Genomic DNA, 20549 nt, shown 5'->3' with positions numbered 1-20549 from the left:
TAGAGGAGCCGCTTGCACTTTTATCAAAAATCACCAAAGAAATCAACCAATTTACTTTAGAAATGTCTTCTGTTCAGACAGCAGCAGCAAGAAACAGAAGGAGCATGAGATGAATTAAAATTAAAATAAATACCAAAACTCAAGTCCTTTAATATCACTGTGACAACGTAGAACTGTATCACTTTTCCAGTATAAATAACTTCTATCATTTATAGCAAAAGCAGAGTGGGTAACAAGAAATACTGTGTAAAGTTCTCATTAAAATATTCAGATTAAATTCATAATAACTATAATGGTCTTAAAGATAGAAACAACAAGTGTTTGTTCCCAAGTCCTCCAGGGCTGAATATGTGCAAAAAACTTCCAGCAGCCTGAAAAATAAATTCAAGTTAGAAAGCCAAGGACAGACTGAGCTTGATATGATAAGCATTCATGTAATTTAGCACTGCCATGAAACAAAAGGATCTTCTTGGCTCTAAGTAGATTGTCAGATGGAGTGGCATGATTATACCCAACTTAACTCTCATTCCTCAGTTATATGCTAGTAGTTGATCTGATGGCAGGGGGTTTTATTTCCAAGAGCTGTGCCGTGGTAACTTTACAAAGAAATGCAGGAAACAATTGAAACTGCTGCCATCAAGAAAGAATGCCTTACAGAGACTGAAAATTATTTTGGGCCAAGGCCCAGGATTGCTGTTGGACTCTGAAGGGCCAGTTACATGCACTTTTAGGGAGGTCAGCTCCAAAACACAGGCAGTCTGAGGAAGCAGTCCTGGGAAGACTTCCAGAAAGAAGTAATTTACTTCTTGCTTCCCAGGGCACAGCGGCCGGAGGCACGTCTATACTCCTTTGGCTTTCCACGGAGGAAAATCCTAGCCCCTCAGACCTAGTCCCTTACACATCAGGTAAGGATGTTATAAAGGTTAGAACTGCTAGTGTAGGCAAGATAACTCTATGCTAGTAACATTTGTTCTAAGTAGGGTCAGTCAACATTACTGTTAATGTAGTACCAGAAATCCTAAATTGTTTCACTAGCTGTAACAGTGGGGAATGTCAGGACAGGTTTTCACTACACCGTTAATTAATCCAGACTCTTACTTGGGTTCTACCTCAATGTCTCTCCAACCATTCACAAAGAGAAACCTGACCCAAGTTTGGCATTAAATCCAGGCTTGCTTACACAGCTGGAGGTATGGAGTAAAACATGGAGTCAGCCTACAGCCGGGCTGGAACCCACGGAATCTGTGGTGAGAGATGCATGCAACGGGAGAGGAGAGGAATCACTTGAGAACTGCTAGTCAACAACGTATTTCCCTTCAATTCCTCACTAAAAGGGCAGGCAAGTTTCTCACAAGTTACAACTGCCTTAAAAAAGAGTCTTGGAGCATCTCAGCACAAGAACTATGGGATCCGCCTCCAGACACAGCATGTGGGGACGAGAGGACATAGTTATACAAGTAGGGTTTCAGCTTTTGAAACACTTGGGCTAGGGGCACACATTACACACAAACCAGTTTAAGTGATCTGAAATTGGTTTAAACCTGTAACAAAACAGACATTCAGTGCACATAAACCAGTTTCAAAATGGCCAAAACCAGTTTAAGATAAACGTGGTTGAATGTAGTATCAGACTTAACTGATTTGGCTCCGGTTTATGCATCATCTGTCCCAGACCCCCTTCTGGTTTAAGTTAAACCAGACACCCCCAGCATCGGGGCATGCTCTCTGCTCCAGCCCAGCCAGGATGGCTCAGCCCCTCTGCTCCCCAGGGGCAGCGGTCTGGCCAGGGAGGGGTTTTGTCTGGCTCGTGGCAGGTCCCTCAGCACTGCCGGGCTGAGGTGCCGCTCCCTGAGAACGCAGCGGGGCTGGGCTTGATCTGTGGCAGGACTGCCATTCTCAGCAGCCCGACCACAGCAGCTCCTTTGCTGCCGCCGCTGGCCCCAGCCCTGTGGTACAGGGAGGGACCAGCAGGCACAGCCCTGACCCCACGCTGGCTCCAGGCTCTAGCTCCCCTGGCTCCTGGCCTGAGCAACTGCAGGCATGTGCCCGCACGTCTGTTGTTACAAACCGGCTCACTCTCTGCAGGTTAGACTAACCTGCAAAGGTTGAATCAATTCAGGTTCCAATTTTTTGAATGTCTGTCCCTAGCCTTGCAGTCAGCTCAGACTAACCCTGGCGCTCAGACCCAGGAACCAGTCACTCCAGTTAACTGTGCAATAAAGATATAACCTTAGATTAAAAAGAACATCTAGAGCTGCTGCATTTCCAACAGAATTGCAAACTTTCATCCCTTCCATCTTAGACTGCCAAGCCTTTTTAGAAACCGGTTTATCAGGTCTATAATACAAAACACAAATTCTTATATGCAAGGGAGTTTGTGTGCATCAGGGAGGAAGGTGCAGTGGTGCAAGGGCCATGCTTACTCTCCTGCCAAAAAGGCCACTTCAAGAGTAAGTGGCTGTAAGTGGAACATTAAAATGATCAAACACTCTGGCAGGTGAAACTCCCAGTCAAAAAAAAAAAATAAAGTCATAGCTTCCACCTCAACACACATGTCCATGCTGAGGAGTGAGTGTTTAAGCAGCAATTGAGGTAAAGAATAACAGCTTACACAGTGCTGAAAACATGCAGATTAAAGTTAGACATTTTCATCTGTTCTTTTTTTTTAAAAGTTGAATATTTAACATTTATTTTTGTTTTTCAGTGCAAGTCATAACAGAATAACTGCTCTTCAACAGGGTGGCCAACCTGCAGCATGCGTACCACGTGTGGTATGGGCAGCCGCTGCTTGGCACACGGCAGACTGGGGAGAGGCTAGGCAGCGCTGTTAACTAAACACAGAGCAGCAGATTGGACAGGGGAGGGGAATCAGAATGGCACTTGGGGAAGATGTGGAGTTAATTTGTGGTGTACCTGCCAAAAAGTTTGGCCCCTGCTGCTCTTCAGTGATTGGAGTCTGGACTGCATGTCTGTTTCACCACTGATCTTTTTTGACGTGTTTGTGTTCATAATGATCATTTCGCAGGAGGCCTGAGTGCCTACTGAAAGCACTCAGAACCTTGTTTACACTGAATTGCTGCGAGTTATTTAAAATATGCTTCTTCTTTGTTGGAGAAGGATTTCTGCACATTCAGCATTTGTTTAGTCATCCACACTTTGTGAAACACCAGAAAGACAATATTCAAGAACCATGGACAAACAGCCTCACATTCAGTGGGATACCCAGTAGCAAATTAATTCTAATCCTGACTCTTCCACTGACATGAATTTGGGCAGTTATTCTACAAAAAGAAAAAGATGGAGGTCAAGGCAGAAATCAAGTGTCATGAAGAATGAATACTGTTTACAACCCTCCTTAAACATGTGCAGTACTATATTGTTGAGTAATCATTTTGTACTATCCAAGAGCAGCTGCACTGTCTTGTGAAGAATTCCTAACCCAGCTTGAAGTCTGCATGCTTCTCTAAGTCCAAAAAAGTCAGCTTGGTCTACAGGCTCTCCAAATTTTTCTCAGAATGGCTCATACTGCAACAGAGTCCTAGAAACACCATCCTAAAAACTTTCATGAGAAAAATATTGTTATCCTTTAATACAACATTGCAGCTGGAAGCAAGAACCGGCATGATCCACCCAAACTTTTCTCCAAGTACATGCTCTTGGAATCTCTGAGCTGATAAACAAGGTAATACTCAAGTTAAGAGAGCCACACAAGCAACAACAATCTGCCAGCCTAGGAGAGCACTTCAAAAGATCATGTAACACCAAAGTATAGGCTGACACTGGATGAACTGTTAAAAGTGTTCCAAGGATGTAAGACTTGGAATATAGTTACTAGTTATCCGATTTATTTTACAGCACTTAACACCATAGCAACTAGGCAGTGCAATCAGAAAAAATAAGACACACATCAGTTACTTTAACATGCACTTTGAAATGTCACTTTTAGTCTCTTTACTTCCTTTCAGGTATGAAATGTGACCTGCCAGATTCTGAGCAGTGCCCCATGGCTGGAACACTTTCTTTAGACTTGTTAGAATAGTAACTCCAAAACCATTTCTGGCCCTCCAGCAACTGCCCTACTCACTGCCTCTAACTTGGAGGGAGGAGATTCATTTCCCACATACAAGTAGATAATGGCTGTTTTTTATTTATAAAACACACACATACATCCTTGGGAAGGAATACTAGACACAAACATATCCCCTTCGTATCTACACTTGTTCTTTCAGGGCTACTTTGCCTTTGAGAACAATTGACTGATGAATGTTGCGAGGAAGAATGCGCAGACAGGGTCAGAATATATCTTATAACCATGTACAATAACAGCACATAACATTTATACACACCCTATACAAATAACAGAATACTGATTTTTGAGTGCTCAGATACCAGTGATGACGGGATCGTCTGAGATATGTAATAATCATTTTGCCAAGAGGTCTATATCATTTTTTCCTGCCAACAGTATTTGGTCATTGTCAAATATATTCATTGTTAATCACTTTAATAGATCATTTTTGAGCACTTCCCCATTCTAAGACATACCAAAAGCACACCCCCTTAAAAAATTTCATTATCGCTCATTTTCAAGCCACGTAAATGGATGGGATTACAGCAGAGAATAACAAGACCAATAATGACAGCAGTGACAAGCAGCTAAGGACACGTAAAGCTAAACGCTTACCTAAACTATTTCCTCCACATCCCTGCAAGATCCGTCTGGCCCTGTTTTTAGCATCTTCTGGGAAACTTGGGCTGTCCAACAGATCTGGGTATGTGCATAGCGCCACCACCTGCAATAGTAAAAGTGATGTAAATAGGCCACAACTTTATTTGTTGTTCAAGGTTACTTTTTCTTTAAGTTAATATCACTGTCAGTTTTACTGACTCCTCTCTAATCCCCAAGAAAACTAGATTCGTTGAAAGTAAAGGACAACAGCAGATTAAAAGACAGTCAAGCCCTAAAGGTATACCAACAGACCAAAATCTAAATATCTGTTTTTCGCAAGAGATCTTGATTTTCCTTTATTAATTATTAGCTAGTCAATGATACAAGCGAAATAACAGGAGACATGGGGAGGGCAAACAGAACATTTCACGTGTATAAAAAAAGAAAAAGAGAGAAAATACTATGGAGGGACAAGCACAAAAAAATGGCTGCAGAGACTCAGCAAGCCGGCTATGAAGTTTTGATGTCTGAGCCAAACAGGTGTCTTTTTATTGTAGTCCTTGCATAAGGATGACTATTTAAACTTTAAGTAAATGCAAATATTCTGTATTTTACCCTAGCACATAAATTACAAAGCAATCCTCATAATATGATTAAAATAACTGAGTCGTGTATTATGATCAAGCTGGGAGAAGCATGTGTCATAACCACAAATTACTCTAGCAAATCAGAGTCTCTGAAACTGTAATACTTTATATAGAAGAGACAGATTTAGAAATAATATTATTTCACATTTTAAAGGGTCTTACCTGACGAAGGAAGGTGATGGGCCTCTGTCCCATTGCATGGGCGTCACCAATGTTAGCCTTAATGACCTCAGTAAAAGGCTTTTTGATACCCTGAAGACAAACAATTTATACCATATGGTTTGTTTTAAAGTAGAAAATAAAGAGATCTTCTTTATATAATTAAGTAGTACAAAAAAACCAGCTTAAAATAGTCTATCATTAAAAGAGTCATAGTTGTAGTGTTCTGAGATGATTCTTATACAGAAATAGTTTCTTTTTTCTTTTTTAAGAACCTTAGAGCCCTTTACAAAGAAGGAAGAAGACATTACAACTCATTTTTAATGCAGAGACTCACTGGACTGTCAATGTGTGGGTATATGGTAGATATGCATGTACATGCTGTTCTAGTAAATGGATTCAAAGGTGAGTGGGGGATGGGGGCAGCAACCAGAGTTTAAGCCCCTTAAGAATTTGCATTTTCTTCATTAAAAACACAGTAAATAATAGATTTGTTTACTTAAGAAAAGATGTGCTTAACTTGCATGAGAAATTTTAAAAAAAATCTTTTAGCACATATTTGAAGTAACATGCCAGCTGTAGAAAGAGCTTAGAAAGGTTTCAGGAGTGCTTTCAGGCCTTATTTATATAGGCTTTCACCTAAGCCCTAGACAGATGTGCTGCCAACAGTGCCTAGAAATAAAAAGACCCTGTTCTGCACTATGAAACAATCAAAGTTGCACTGTGATTTCTAGTCTATTGTAGCTCAGCTAAGTAAAAAAAATGGATTCCAGTAAGGTTTAAAAGGTGACATCAGCTTTTACACCCATTTGGGTCTTGTTTTGCAACAGCCAGTTCAGCCACAAAACCAACCTCACGTTACTCCAATAGATTTTGCATGAGGAAGCAGTGAAGTCAGGTCATACAGCAAGAATCAGCTTGGCTGAGACTATCAAATGCAGTTCTCATAAGCACCATTTGCAACTCAGGGGGAAGTCCCAGCATCATCCAAGCATCTGAGTTTAGAGACTCTTATTCTAATGCAGCTAATCACTTTGTTTGGATAGGAATATTGTGAAGGGCCAGAAGTAGGCCCTATTTTTATCCACTACACCAGAAACAGTTTTATTTGATTACTGCACATAATCATCCTTCCAAAATATTTTAGAAACTGTATGCAAAGCCTCTCATCCTTTCTCTGGAAGAGATCACTATTGAAATGGTTAACAATCCTGTCCAGGGACCCATAGAAAGAAAGAATATTCAGAAGCTATAGGGGATTGATGCAAAAAGGTGCCTCCTAGTCCTCTCTACCTTCTGGGCCTTCCTTCCATGACAAGCCCTTTATATATGTTTCTGGCTAACTGCCCCTCCAGACTGTGTCTGAAAGCTGTATCTGTGAAGTAGAAAGGATGAAAAGAGCAGGAAGCAGGAAAGGGTGGTTGTTGGGAGAGGCAGCAAAGCAGATAGTTGGAAGACAAAATAAGGAGACAACACACGTACCAAAACCAACTGAAAAACAAAATATTAGTTATTCTGACAATGTATTTGCTGTCTGATGTTGGTTGGTTTTCTTAACTATTTAGATTGCTACCTCTGCATGTACCAGCTGTGCTTTAACATATTAAGAGTTGGTACAGAGCCACATACAGCGGGGTCCAGATAGGGGTCTCTAGGTGCTACTATAATTAAAGTGTTACATAATAAAGAAAACAAAAGATATTTCTTGATCTCTGCAGTCTAAACAGCTGGCTATTTTTCTAGCCATACTTTTCCTATGAGAAACTGAATTTCTCCCAAGAAAAAAAGAGAAAGCACTGGAAGAATGCTAATTGTAATCAGAACTCTCTTTTAAAAAGGAAAAAAATACTGTAGAACAGAAATAAAGCTTTAAATGGACTGGTCTGTAAAAGAAGAGGCAAAGGTAACTGGCATATAGATGGAAGAGTTAATTAAACTAAAAGGACAATGTTGGCACAAGACCATATGGAGAGAAACTGGCCAAGAATTCATTTAGATTGTGAATCAGAAGTTTTCTAGTCATATAAGAGAGATTCTGGAATGGCTTTCCAGCAGGAGAAGAGTGGCCAGAGAGCCAGCTGCTTTTAAGATGGAGCTTAGTTATTTTATGAAAATGATTATACGAACATGCTTTCCTGCTCTGGATGTCCCAAAAGGCCTCTTCAAAGTCCTATGTACCAGTATGTAGAGCATTTTTTTTTTTAATTTTATTAGAAAACAGATAATATCAAACAGATTTAAAAAATGACCCCAACTGAGGCCTCACAAAGGGAATACAAATACAATTTCAAGAAATTACATAATACTCACATAACTGACGTCAAATTCACTTTGCTTAAACTACAGTTTTATCCAGCGAACACCTTACCCTTGCTTCTTATATGAATACAGGTTCATGCATTTGATACATAACACAAAAAGTGCTTACCAAAGCCTTCACCCACCCTTCCTGACAACAAATGCTGTCCCTTAGCTTATCCTATACCTATACGGGGCTGAAACAACCCCCTGAAGTCCAGCCCTTGCCAGAACTTTGTATCCCCTCCTTGTGTCCCATTCTTTTCTCTACCTCTACAGAATTGCAGCTCGTGCATTCCTGACTGCAAACGCTCCATTGTGGAAAAGCACGACCCCTTTAGTGCCAACAGGGAACGCACTTTCCATAGTGCTACCTTGGTACATGTGATGAAGACCCTCACTCCCCATGACCCATCCATCCCTCTGTTAACCCATAGAGAACATTTTCGAGAGTGATGGCCGTTCCCCTTCCCATCTCCTTCAAATAGGTGGCTACCTTTCCCCACAACTTACCAGTATGTAGAGCAAGTTATTTTATCTCGATGTAAAAAAGTGTGTTGCTTCGCCCACTAGAATATTAACCAGGAGGTAATCCTATCTGCTTTTGGTCTCCTATCCAGGGTTACAAACTGTTTTTAAATGAATGTAAAAGAACTCATTGGACAAGAGCCAACCAGGAGACTGGATATCATCAGATAACATGGTCACCATGAACAGAAATCCTAAAGATCTTTGAAGTGCAAGAGACTCATGGCTACGTGATATGGCTGATTTGTTATACCAGATGATGCTATTTAAATCCTGTGTTCAGACACTGGCTGAACACAGGACCAATGTGGAAGATGAATGATAGTATTCAAATTTCCTTTGGAATGGAGTAGGTTAATAGAACTGGGAGTTCACATTTACATTCAAAGTTTTAGGGGTCCACAAATGCAAACAGGTTAAAAACCTCCGCCTTAGTATAAAGGTGGTCTGTCTCTGTTGTGACTTATACTAATAAGAGGAGGCCATGTAATAAGCAACAAGGCTAGGGACAGAAATTCAAAAAGCCGAAGCCTGAACTGATTCAATCTTTGCAAGTTAGTCTAACCTGCATAGCTTGAACCAATTTGCAAGTGAACAGACATTCACTGTTGATTCCAGAAATGCAGGCATATGCCTGCAGTGGCTCAGGCTAGAAGCAGGGGGGCACTCCCTTCCTTTCTGCAACAGCCACAAGGTTGGAGTGAAGCTCAGCTGGGGGGCCTGGCCAGCACCCCCCACCCTGGCTGCTAAGTAAAATTGGGGAGGTGTTTAACCCCCCACCTGGCCTACAAGGACCCCAGCCAAGGTGTGCCTGGAGGGGGAGAGGGGAAGCAGTCCTTGACAGGCTTGTCCTCAAGGAGTGAGGGCCAGGCACTGCCTCAGACAAAGTGGGGAATGAAGGAGGATTAAATTCCCCTGTCTCCCTTGTTAGGCATGGGCATGAGGACCCACCGGGGTCTGCCTGGCTTTCCCCCCCGTTGGCCACTCACGTGGTGGGGGACCTGGCCAGAACTACCTGGCATGGCCCTGGCTGCAGAGCTAAGCCAGGCTGGCCTGCAGTGCTGCTGGCAGTGGATGCAGAGGGGCCCTTCCCAGTGGGCTACAGCTTGGGCTGGGGTGACAGGAGCTGTGCAGCTGCATTGCTCTCGACTTCCCACACCCAGGCTGGATGGGGGTGTCATGGACCCAAAGCTGGCTAAAAAAGGCCCTGCCCCTATGGCCTAGCCCAGACCAGCCCCACAGAGCCCTTTCCAGCCAGCTGTGGCTCCATGGCAGCCCCACCCAGCCAGGGCGTGGGGAGCTGGGAGCAATATGGCTGCACAGCTCCTGTAGACCCAGCCTCAGCCACAGCCCACTGGGAAAAGCCATGGCCCCTCCACATCTGCCCTCAGCACTGCCTGCAGCCCCAGCCACTGGCAAGGCAGGTAGATGGCAGGGCCATGCCAGCTGGCTCTGGCTATGCCCCTGCCCTTGCTACTGTAGCAGCAAGGGGGAGGGTACCCTAACAGGCAGACCCCAGCTGCAGTTCCCGGAAGGGGGTAGAGGGGAGGCATGAGAGAACAAACCCCCTCTCTGCCCCCTTAGCCTTAGGGGGCCAGGCAGGTGTCTGGCCACACCCCATCTCTGCTCTGACTGGAGAGCTGAGCGGCAGGGACAGCCCTAATGTCTGCAGCAGACAGCCTAGCCCAAGGCTGCAAAGCATGCTGGGGGACTCTGGTTTAATGTAAACCAGGAAGAGATCCAAGACAGAAGTTCCATAAATCAGTTTGACCCAAATCAGTTAAATCTGATACTACATTCAACCAGGTCTATCTTAAACCAGTTTTGGCCATTTTGAAACTGGTTTATGTGTGCTGAATGTATGTTCTGTTACAGGTTTAAACCAGTTTCTGATCACTTAAACCAGTTTGTGTGTAACTTCTGCGCCTAGTCCTGTAGAACAGTGAAAGTCCACACATACGCCATATGACTAGAGGTGAGAAGTTTCTAGAGGGTTTGAACTCTCAACCTTGATGAAGTCATGACCTACTTTTAAGGTCTGGGCATGTGCAGTGTATAAGGGTACTGCTTGTACTGAGTTGAAATAGTTTGAATAGATTGGTCCTTTTAAGTACTGCCCAGGTTTGAATTTGATTGGGTATTGTGCAAAAAGTGATGATTGGACCATTGGGTGAATGACAGGTGGAGTGTTTAGAAGGCCATAAATCCTGTTCACAGAAGCCAGTAGGAGTTCTGGGGGCTCAGGCTTGGACTTGGCCTTGCTCTTACTCAGGCTGGACAGTCCTGACTCTGGGCTCTTGGGGTGTGGGAGTTTGTTGAATGCAGGTTCCTTACTGTGGCCTGGTTGTTGCGACTGAGCTCGCTGAGGCTTACCTGTCTTATGCTCTCTCCTTTGGGCTTTGGCTGTGGAAGCTGCAGTTGGCTAAAGTATCAACCTTTCCCTATTTGAGGTGCTGAGTACCTAAGCAGGGAAAAGCTAGAAATCCTCAGGGATTATCAGAGGGTTTCTCCTGCTGACTAGTAGAAGTATGTGAAATGGGCCCTATTTGATTCAGATTCAAATTCAGCCCGAATCAGGGACGGTGATTCGATCCGTTGATTCCGATCACTGTCCCCAATTTGATTCAGCCGAATCCGAATCTGACGATTCAGTGCTGATTTGGTGAATCAGAGATTCAGACACAGGCACAGCTTTAAAAGTTTTTTCTACATACTTGAGGTAGCAGCATGGCTCATGATTGCTGCGGTGCTGGGATGTGTGGAGTGTCCCACAGCAGCGCGGGGCCTTTCCAGCGTGCTTGTCAGCAAATTCGGAAGTGATCTGCTGCCAAGAGAGCGCCTGGGCCCCGCTCCCCGTGCCCCCCCAGCCCAGCACTTGGCCACAGGGGGAAACCAGGTGACTCCCCAGACCCAGGAGGCACCAGGCACTGAGCTGGGGGCGGACGGGGGGCCTCCCCAGCACGCTCGCTGGTGGACCCGGAAGTGCTTCTGGTCCACTTCTGGGTCTGCTGCCAAGGGAGCCCTTCACGCTTCTGTGGGACACCGCATCTGCCCCAGCACTGCAGTGTGCAGAGCCCCTGCTACCTAGAGGTATGTAGAACAAACATTTAAAGCTGTATCTATGTCCAAATCACCAAATCTGTCTGAATCGATTCAGAGTGTTCCGATTCAATTCAGAGAGCTTAAAGGGCCCTCTGAGTCAGTTTGGATTCAGAGATTCAGCCACCGAATTGGGCCGAATCTCTGCCAAATCGAATCAGGGACCAAAGCTTCACACAGCCCTACTCACTAGGTGTAGGGTGTTCTTGCTGTCATCTGTGGTTTCTGGGTTGTTTGTGAAGCTACATGGTAGTTGACTGTGTAGTGATCAAAGCTCATTGCAATGTGTAGTTAATTGGTTGTGTGACCAAGGACATTGGGTTTGGGATTTGCGTCAGATTATTGCTCTGCAGGGTGTATTTTATTGTGTTATGCCTTGGGTGTTACAGGAATATTGCATCAGGTATTTGTTGCACAGGTTTTGTTGTGTAATACAGCTTGTATTGCTCAACCTACCTGTGTTGTAGTGCGTAGCTACTCTTTCTGAGTAGGGTCGGGCAGTAGATCAATGCTCAGGGAAATTAACTTATTTTAATGCCCCGAAACTGACTACCTGTGGGTGACAGGGGATTAATGATCCTCTGGATTAATTAGTTAATTGGCATTCCCACAGGCGGTCTTTCAGTCCAAGAGAAAACAAGTTTCAGTACAATTGAATTGGATACTCCAGTGAGTATCCAAAAACCCCAAAATCAATTATAATAAAATCCTTAACAATGCTACCCTTCTGCACCTAATTAATAGGGACTTCAAGACCTAATTTAATAATAGGAACTTTGAGACCTTAGTAGGAAAAAAAAATCCTGACCTGCTTATCACAGTTTTGTTCTGAGTTTTGTTTTATAGATGTATGAATTCAAACTGACAAGAACTGTGGTTCAGGAGGAGTAGGAATGAGTCTGGGTTTTGACTATAGATGGCAGCTGAGTCTCATTGCTCCCTAATAAAGATTGAGTAATTGGTGGAGCCTGCAGTTGGTGCTATACCAGTCTCCCAATGCCCCATTTATAAATACAAATGCCAGATACATAACATTTGTAAATTATCATTTTCATTTAAGTATACCAGTCCTCTGAATGCACACCCCATGCAGGTAAAAAAACAAGATATAGTCCTATTGCATGATTTTAAATGAAGAATTATATAGTGGTTATTGGGTTGCAAATGCACATTAGAAGCTTCTTTAAATGGGAGGCCTAATTCATAATGGACTAATTTGGAATGGATTTTTCTACTGCATTTCACAAAAGAAGACTGAAATGTTACTGGGTTGAACATACTGGTCCGTGTTTCAGAGCAGCATTTAGCGCTCTAAATACATTTTATTTTTGTTCTTTTTTGTTTGTTTTTAATTGTATTTGATTCTGTAGACACTTTCTAATTACACTATCAATCCAGAAGAAACTAAAATTTGCACAGAAGGCATTTATTCCAAGCTACATAATATTCTACACCTGTGTAAATACTTTACCTGAGGAAGCGGTTGGGGAGAAAGAATAGAACAAAAGTCATATTTGCCGGATTTTATCAAATTGATTTTTTTTCATCATTTTAATTTGCAGCAGCTTTCACCTATGTTCCAGAAAGCAAGGGTGCACTGACTAAAGAATCTTCTTTTTACTTAACGTGTGCAGACAAGTGAGGAACAATAATTCTGACAATTTTAATGAGGTCATAAGCCTTCTTTAGAGAAGCTTTTCTACTGTACATTCTCTCACACTTATTCAGGTTATGGTGAACACTGTTCAGCCTAATTTATCATCTCATAATGTTGTTTTCTTGCATGTCAAATAATGCTCCTCTATGTCTGTGTTTATATTCTGGAAAAGTACAACCAACCAGCTCCAGTATCACCAAAGAGACACAGGCAGCTGAAACATAGCCTTAAATCTGGATTGTAAAAAACGACAACAGATGTTTCCATGAAATCTTAACCATCTTCCTATTGCAGAGAATAACTCCAGGGTGCTGGCAAAACTATGTTGGCATTTTGAATACTTGAGCTTCAGATCAACAGAATACAATAGGGGCTTGTATTCAATCAACTCTAACAATGGGACCAAAAAAAAATCGACCCCAAAACTATACTGAAAGCTGCATCTGAAACCTAGGAGAGGCAGAAATGAGCATGATTTTCTACAGCTATGTGATTCTTTAATATATCTATTTAATTGTTCTTGTTGATGCTTTCCTGCTGTTTTGGAGACTTCTTAAATGGCTAGGTAAGGATGACTATATTTTAAGTTTAAAAATTCAGTACCTTCACCCTTCCTTCCTACCATTTCTATGCCATCACAGATTGCTTAGGAAGAGGAATAGTTTTGCATCATTCCTCCCAAGTCAGCAATGTTCAGATCCTTAAGAAAAGATAATTGGACCCAATTGTGGCAATTGACACAACTGTGGAAATCTCTGAAAACAGAATCCTCTAATTTTCTGGAACTTAACCCTCACACAGGGATTGAGGGTAGAAGCAGCAGGGTTGACCTCTATGTACACTCCCAACAGCTTGGATTTGGAGCTAGCTAAAAAGTGAGATCTCTCTCCTGTGAAAAGTTCTGGACACCAAAAAAACAACAACAAACCAATATTACTGCAGTACCTCCTGGTCCATGCTCCCCAGCCAACTCTCTCTCATAATGCACCACAGTTCTTTTTTTGAGCTGCTGGGGAGATGTGCCCAGCTGGACAGCCTGGCCCACAGGCTTAGAGGACAGGAACAAGTGCACCATGGTGGGTCAGTAACCACATCATTTTGGATGGTTTGTTTGTTTTCAGCTGAAAATTTTGAGCTTTCGTTTCTTCAGTAGAAGCAGAAATCATGTCCTTTTTTCCCCCTTCAAACCCACTCAAACCCACATAAGCCAAAAACCTGGCTTCCAACCACATTTGTTAAATATATCAAAACCTTGATTTTCACTAGGAAATAAACTGGAAGCTGGTGAAATTTATGAAAGTTTAGTTCAATAAACTCTATCCACACTACTGAACAACAGCCTCTCTATCCTAGCAGAGACTCGAATGGTCTTTACAATTAAACAGATCAGGGTGACATGTAGGGGGTGCATGCAAGTGCACGTGCACCCCGAGTGTGGTGGTGCACCCCCTACAAGGTGTTGGCACCTGCGGGTGATGGCCGCTCACCACCCCACCGCTGACAATGCCGGCGGTATCTGCGGGTGGTCTGTGATCCTTGCTGGCTGCCACGGATGCTGCCAGTGGCATCTGTGGGAGCTCCTCTGCTTACCACAGCTGCACTGCCTCTGCTGCTGCTGCGTCCCCCCCAGGGGCATGCGTCGTTCATGAGACAGATCTAGATCACATTACCAGAGAGACCAAAATAGACTTCTTTTCCTGAATGCCGGAATGCTAATTATCTAAAATGAGCAATGAATTTTCCTCCACTTCTGGATAGAAAAGTTATTGGTCACCCAGAAAGAAGGAATGACAGTGCAAAAGATAACAGGTGTATTTCTATTCTGTATCAGAAATAGCTAAATACAATAAAGTCAAGTCAGAGATCATCTAATGAACCACTGAATTACTCTAAGGCACAACAGTTTCTGTAGCCAACAGTACACAAAGGAATTAGCATCATGTCTGGCTTTTTTAGCTTTCCAGTCCAAATGACCAGGTCCCCATTTACAGCTATGCCAACTGCCAGGGCAGCCTTTGGCATACATCCAAGGTAAGCCTTGAACTAGGACCCACAAAACTGCAGTGAGATGCTTTAACCACTTTGCCACTATACTCCTAATTGACAAAAAGCCACCTATGAAAGAAAAACAAGCAAAAACAAAAAACAACAAACAAATTCAAGGTGGAGGCCTAAAGTGTGCAAATTACTTGGCTGGTGTATTTGTATTTAACACCTTGACATGCTGCTATGAATCCTAACTAAATTGAATGAAGCCCAATTAATAATCATGACTCATGGTATACAGGTGATATCTTTTATTAGAGCAACTAGATTGTTGCAAAAAGTTCTTTAATTGCCAGCTTTCGGGCACAAACACCCTTCTTCAGGCATAGGAGAAAAGACTGTCAAAGTTCTCCTGGGTAGAAATGGAAGTTCTTTTAGGGTGGTTGATGTATATTTGAAAAAATACACAACACTGTCTTTTGCAAGCACAGCTTTGGTTTTGCTGAGGGAAGGGTCAAAGACTGATATTATATTTAAAGAACTTTATACACAAGTGCTAAATGCACCAAATTGTCCCATCCTTTCCTTTGTTACATCATGTGGTTCTCTTTTATGATGAATGATTTGAATTCAAAAAGGACAAGTTTTACCAGACTTTTTTGTGTAATAGAAACTTCCAAACTTTTAAATGTAAACTCTTACTGTTGCATCTCTTGAACTATTTTTAAAAGATATCTATATACGTATACTTCACTCCTCGGTGAAATATGAAACACCGTGACCAGAAGGAAAGACGACTACATCCTGCTTACCACCAAACAACTTTGAGGTAAACAGACGATTCCAATTTTTCTCTGAGCCTAATCTGCATATAACATGAACTGTTCCAAAAAGGTATTTTACCACACCGTCAACTCTCCTTTGAAATATAAACTTTCATTTCTACCCAGGAGAACGTTTACAGTCTTTTCTCCTAGCCTGAAGAAAGGTGTTTGTGCCCAAAAGCTTGCAATTAAAGAATTTTTTTTTTTTTTTGGCAAAAATTTAGGTGGTCTAATAAAAGATATCACCTCTACCATGAGTCCTGATTCCTTTTGCCTCTAGACCAATGCAGCTACAACCTGGATACCAACTCAGTTTTTACCATCTCTAAACCAGTTATAGCACAATAAGGATTAGAGAGTTCTAAGACCTTAGCCATCTCTTCTGAACCTAGGAAAGGTAAAAAGGGGTGTACAGTCCAGTTTTAGTGAAAAGTAAATGAAGAAGAGAGTTGTCTGAAAATCATGGACACTGCAGACGAATATAGACCTAGGCACTAGGGTGACATAAGTTATTTCAACTGTGAATTATGGCTTTCAAGTTTTACAGTTCTGTTTCTGAAATTCTACCCAATGTTTGCATACTTTATAAAACAGCATCCCAGTGTTAGCTTGGATTTTCCTGACATAATAGGCAGAATTGCAAATTCTTCTGAAAAAGTTGTTAAACAATCAAGGAATAAGGAACAAACATGAGCAAGAGACAAAATGTTTTCTCATAGTTTGGTTGACTGGAGTTCGCTACAGATACGCTTATGCAGCTTTCTCACATAAACTCCTCCTCCCCCTTCATATCCACTGGCACTCAGGCTTAGTAAACTGTATTTGCTCTACTCATGCCCAGTCCTCAGTCATACATGGCCCTAAATGTGGATGGCCATTGATAATATTCCACTGGACCATTTTAAGAACAAATTAATTTAACTGGACAAAAATCTGCCACATAAATGGAATACAAACAAAAAAATTGAAGGAAAAAGTTACATTTAATAAAAACCATTATAAGTGAGTTGCTCCAATATCTTTAATAAAACTCTTCCCTAGCCAGCGAAACAACCTATCTACCAAGGGCACATGTGTTTGCAATCAGAAGGTGAGGGTTTTGGGGCGGAGGGGGAATGAAAATCTTTTTTTTGCCTAGCAGTGTTGTCTCCTTGCTTAGCGTATATAACTGGAAAAAAGCTAACATTTATCCTTTGTTCCTAGGAGAATTAGGTTGTATGAAAAAAATGGTGGCAACAACTTTAGAAGCGAGTTTCACAGAAATATATATACATAAATAGTTTGAGAGATGCATCAGCAAGCATTTATGTTTTAAAGTGTTGAAGTCTGTATTACACAGAAAAGTCTGTGTAAAACTCTTTGACTTCAAACCATTCATCATTATAAAAGAAAACCAAATGATGTACCAAAGAAAAGGATGGGATCATTTAATGCATTTAGCACTTGTGTATAAAATTCTTTAATTATAATATCAGTCTTTGATCCTCCCCTCAGCAAAACCAAAGTTGTACTTGCAAAAAACAGGGTTGTGCATTTTTTCAAATGCACATCAACCACCATGTTATACTTCATTAATAAAATGAAAAATATAACAAGTTCTGTCCATAGATGTAAGGTTTGCTGTCTCATAGGAACTGCTAGGAATAACCACATCTGAACTGCTAGAATTTGTTTTTAAATATTCATGTTGATTGTGTGGGTAGGGAATCTGAGGCATTATTTTCAGAAGTGGTGACAATTTAGTGTCTCACTTGACACAGTTTGTCTCAGACCTTCAAAGGCATGGCTATCTGGGCCTTTGGACCTAGCTTTCAGAAGTGCTAATCATTCTCATGTGTAGGTACTTAGTTTGAAAACCAAGACCAAGAAAAGTCAATACATAAAGTATCAGCAGCTTCTTTAGAAGACATCGGTCTGAACTTCTTTAGAGAGAAGAATTAGTTTGGACATGACCAAAGTCTTAAAAACTATGACAGATAAAATGAGTAAGCATGCAAGTTCCTTTGAGTCCAGGGATCATTCCTACATTTCAAACAGCCACCAGCAAATATTTTAAATATACTCACAGCAAAAGGAAAACTGATCAGTCACCCCACTGCATAACACAACCAGCAGATAACAGCAGAAAAATCCAAACACTACTTTAGGCAGCTTATGCTGAAGCTGACTCAGTAATCTGTGACAGGAGAGCAACTATGGCAGGGGGAGATGGGCTTGCCTGGCTGACAGGGAACTAGTTGTATTAAAACTATCAGTAGTACAGGGGTAGAGGTTGCAGTTGTGTTGGTCCAAGGACACAGGACACTTGGTGGTAGAGAACTTGCATGTAAAGGTCTCTTGGGTTTGGATTTTAAAGGGCAAAATCTATCACTAAGTTTAAAACAATAAATAAAGGGGGAAAAAAGATTACTATTGTTGTTTCCTCTGGGCCTAGTGCCAAACTGTGTCTGGATCATGGCAACCTGCACCTAGGTGCTCTCCTGGTATATAAGTCCAGGGCCCTGCCCAGCAAGCCCCAGTAACCAGAACAGTGTGATGAAAAGAAATCGTTTTTTTAAAAGAAATTTTGTGTGTTCCAAGCCAAATCAGCCAAATCAAGTCCAAATCCATGAGTCAGTCCAGAACCATAAGTGGCCCTACAACTGGCAAACATCCTCCATCCCTACTAGAGGTTTCAGATATTTCCAAAGTCTTTTGGTGGGCATCCTATGTGCAGGCCCAAGCCCAGAGACTTGGGGTTCAGATGCCCCCAGGTTTCGCCTGCCCTCAGCCATATGGCCACAGGAACAAGCTAGGGAGGAACCTCTCATTTCCATAAAGTGGGCTTTAAGCCCCAACACCTTGGCAGGTACTAAACCATGCCAGCACAGTGACCCCAGGAACACTTAAGCAAAACTGCCTTCATGGACCCAGATACATGGTGTTTTCCCTGCCAGCACTGGTGATGCATAGGGGGTATATGTGGGTGCCCGTGCACCCTGAGCGTGGTGGTGCACCCCCTGCGAAAAGGCGCCATCAACACTGCTGCCAGTGCTTGCGGGTAGTCACTGCTTGCTGCTCCCCACTGCCTGCTGCCAACACTGCTGGCAGCATCTGCAGGCAGTCTGCGATCGCCGCTGACCACCCGTCAGCGCTTACTCCCACCCCACTGCCACCACCAGTGCTGTGGCTGCCTGCGGGAGCTTGCCGTGCCGCTGCAGCCTCCGGGGGCATGTGGCATTCATGTCAGTAGCATCTCCCCTTCCATGAGAAGAAATCAGTACAACCCAAAAGCGATCGTCTGTCTGACTGCGCCAGCAGGAGGCGGATTATCCGAGCTCTGGAGGGAGTGCCAAGGTGGCTGGAGCAGCGGGGCTAGGAACAGACACGGGTGGGGATGACTGACTCACTTCAAAAGAGGCCGGGACAATCCTTTAGCAGGCCATTACCTCGAACGGCAATCACCTAATGACCGTTCCCTCTGGCCCCGGCAGACAGGCCGCTGGGCAAGGCGGACCCAGGCCTGGCCCGGCCGGTGGCAGCTGTCATGCCCCTCCAGCGCGCCGCCCGGCGCGGGCCCAGGCTGGTACCGCACGGCCCCAGAGCGAAGGGCTGTGGCGGGTGCCCCGCGCTCGCCCGCCCCTCGCTTGCACGCTGCAGGGCGCGGTGCCGGCGGGGCGGGGCGGGGCGGGGGCGCGGCGGGGGAGTGCGCGCCGGCCCCAATCAGCTGCGGCCGCAGCGGGGGAGCGCCGCGGGGCCGCTCACCTGGCGCAGCTGCATCTCGATCTCGCCGGCCTTGAGCACGATGGGGCCGCGCACGGCGTACTCCACCGCCTTCACCTGCGGGTTCATGGACTCCAGCGTCAGGATCCGCTCCCGCCGCGCGGGCGCGGCGGCGGGCGCGGGGCGCTGCGCGGCCGAGGCCTTGGCGCTGCTCCAGCGCGCGGTTCCCGCCGGGCCCGGGCCCTGGCGCGGGGGGCGGCGAGGCGAGGAGCCGCCCCGCCCGGCCCCGGCGCCCAGGCCGGCCGCAGCTCGCGGGGCCGCCGCCGCCGCCGCCGCCAGCCGCTGCATGGTGCTCCCGGCCAGGGCCCAGGGCCCAGGGCCGCGCTCGCCGCCCCCCCGACGCGCGACGGCGGCGGCGCTCGCACAGGCTCCGTCTCCTCGGCGGCGGGTGGCGGGACCCGCACCAGCCCAGCGCCCCGCCCCTGCCGCCCGCCCTCCCCCGAGCCCGGGGCGGCGCTGCGGCGGCCCGGCCCTGCGGCCCGGCCGGGGGAAGCAGGGCTGGTGACGGGGACTCAAAGGGGGCGGGTCAACAGTGATTTGGGCGCTGGGCGAGCAGAAAAGCGGGACGCGCAGGTTCCCTCTGCACTGACCGGGGGGCTGTGGCTGCCCCCCCGCCGCCTCCGCGTGAGGTGAAGGCCGCCCCAGCCCTGGCCCCGAAGGTGTCCCTGTGGTGCCCCGGGCCGGGCCGGGGCCAGCGCTGCCCACCTGCCCCTCTGCCAGACCTGCTGGGGTGGGGCTGTCCTGTCCTATCACGTCCCCGTGGCGCTGGTGCTGCCGGCTGCTGCTGATGGTGGGGAGCGGGGCCGCCCATGGGGCCTCCTGGCAGCAGGTGGCCTTGCAAAGTCCCCACCACCCTCAGAGAGCCCTGTGCGCACCCCTGGCCCCTGGCTCTGGCCTGACTGGGGGGGAGGAGGTGCGTG

At 44.9% G+C, this 20549-nt stretch overlaps 1 protein-coding gene across 1 annotated transcript in view; it reads right to left on the bottom strand.

Moving 5' to 3' along the window:
* The window catches only part of GPT2 (glutamic--pyruvic transaminase 2), a 35038-nt gene extending 14995 nt beyond the window's left edge, over positions 1-20043 (bottom strand). Inside the window, exons 1-3 of the mRNA XM_090062931.1 lie at positions 19612-20043; positions 5479-5568; positions 4685-4793 (exon numbers count right to left, since the gene is read on the bottom strand). Coding sequence (XP_089919057.1) covers positions 4685-4793; positions 5479-5568; positions 19612-19917 — 505 coding nt within the window. The 5' untranslated portion in view covers positions 19918-20043. The remainder of the gene's footprint in view (positions 1-4684; positions 4794-5478; positions 5569-19611) is intronic.
* Between the last annotated feature and the right edge of the window lie 506 nt (positions 20044-20549).

The sequence above is a fragment of the Crocodylus siamensis genome, chromosome 9 (assembly GCF_052110815.1).
Source record: "Crocodylus siamensis isolate JL-2025a chromosome 9, ASM5211081v1, whole genome shotgun sequence".
Taxonomy (NCBI): domain Eukaryota; kingdom Metazoa; phylum Chordata; order Crocodylia; family Crocodylidae; genus Crocodylus; species Crocodylus siamensis.
This window is presented reverse-complemented; position numbering and strand designations above follow the sequence as displayed.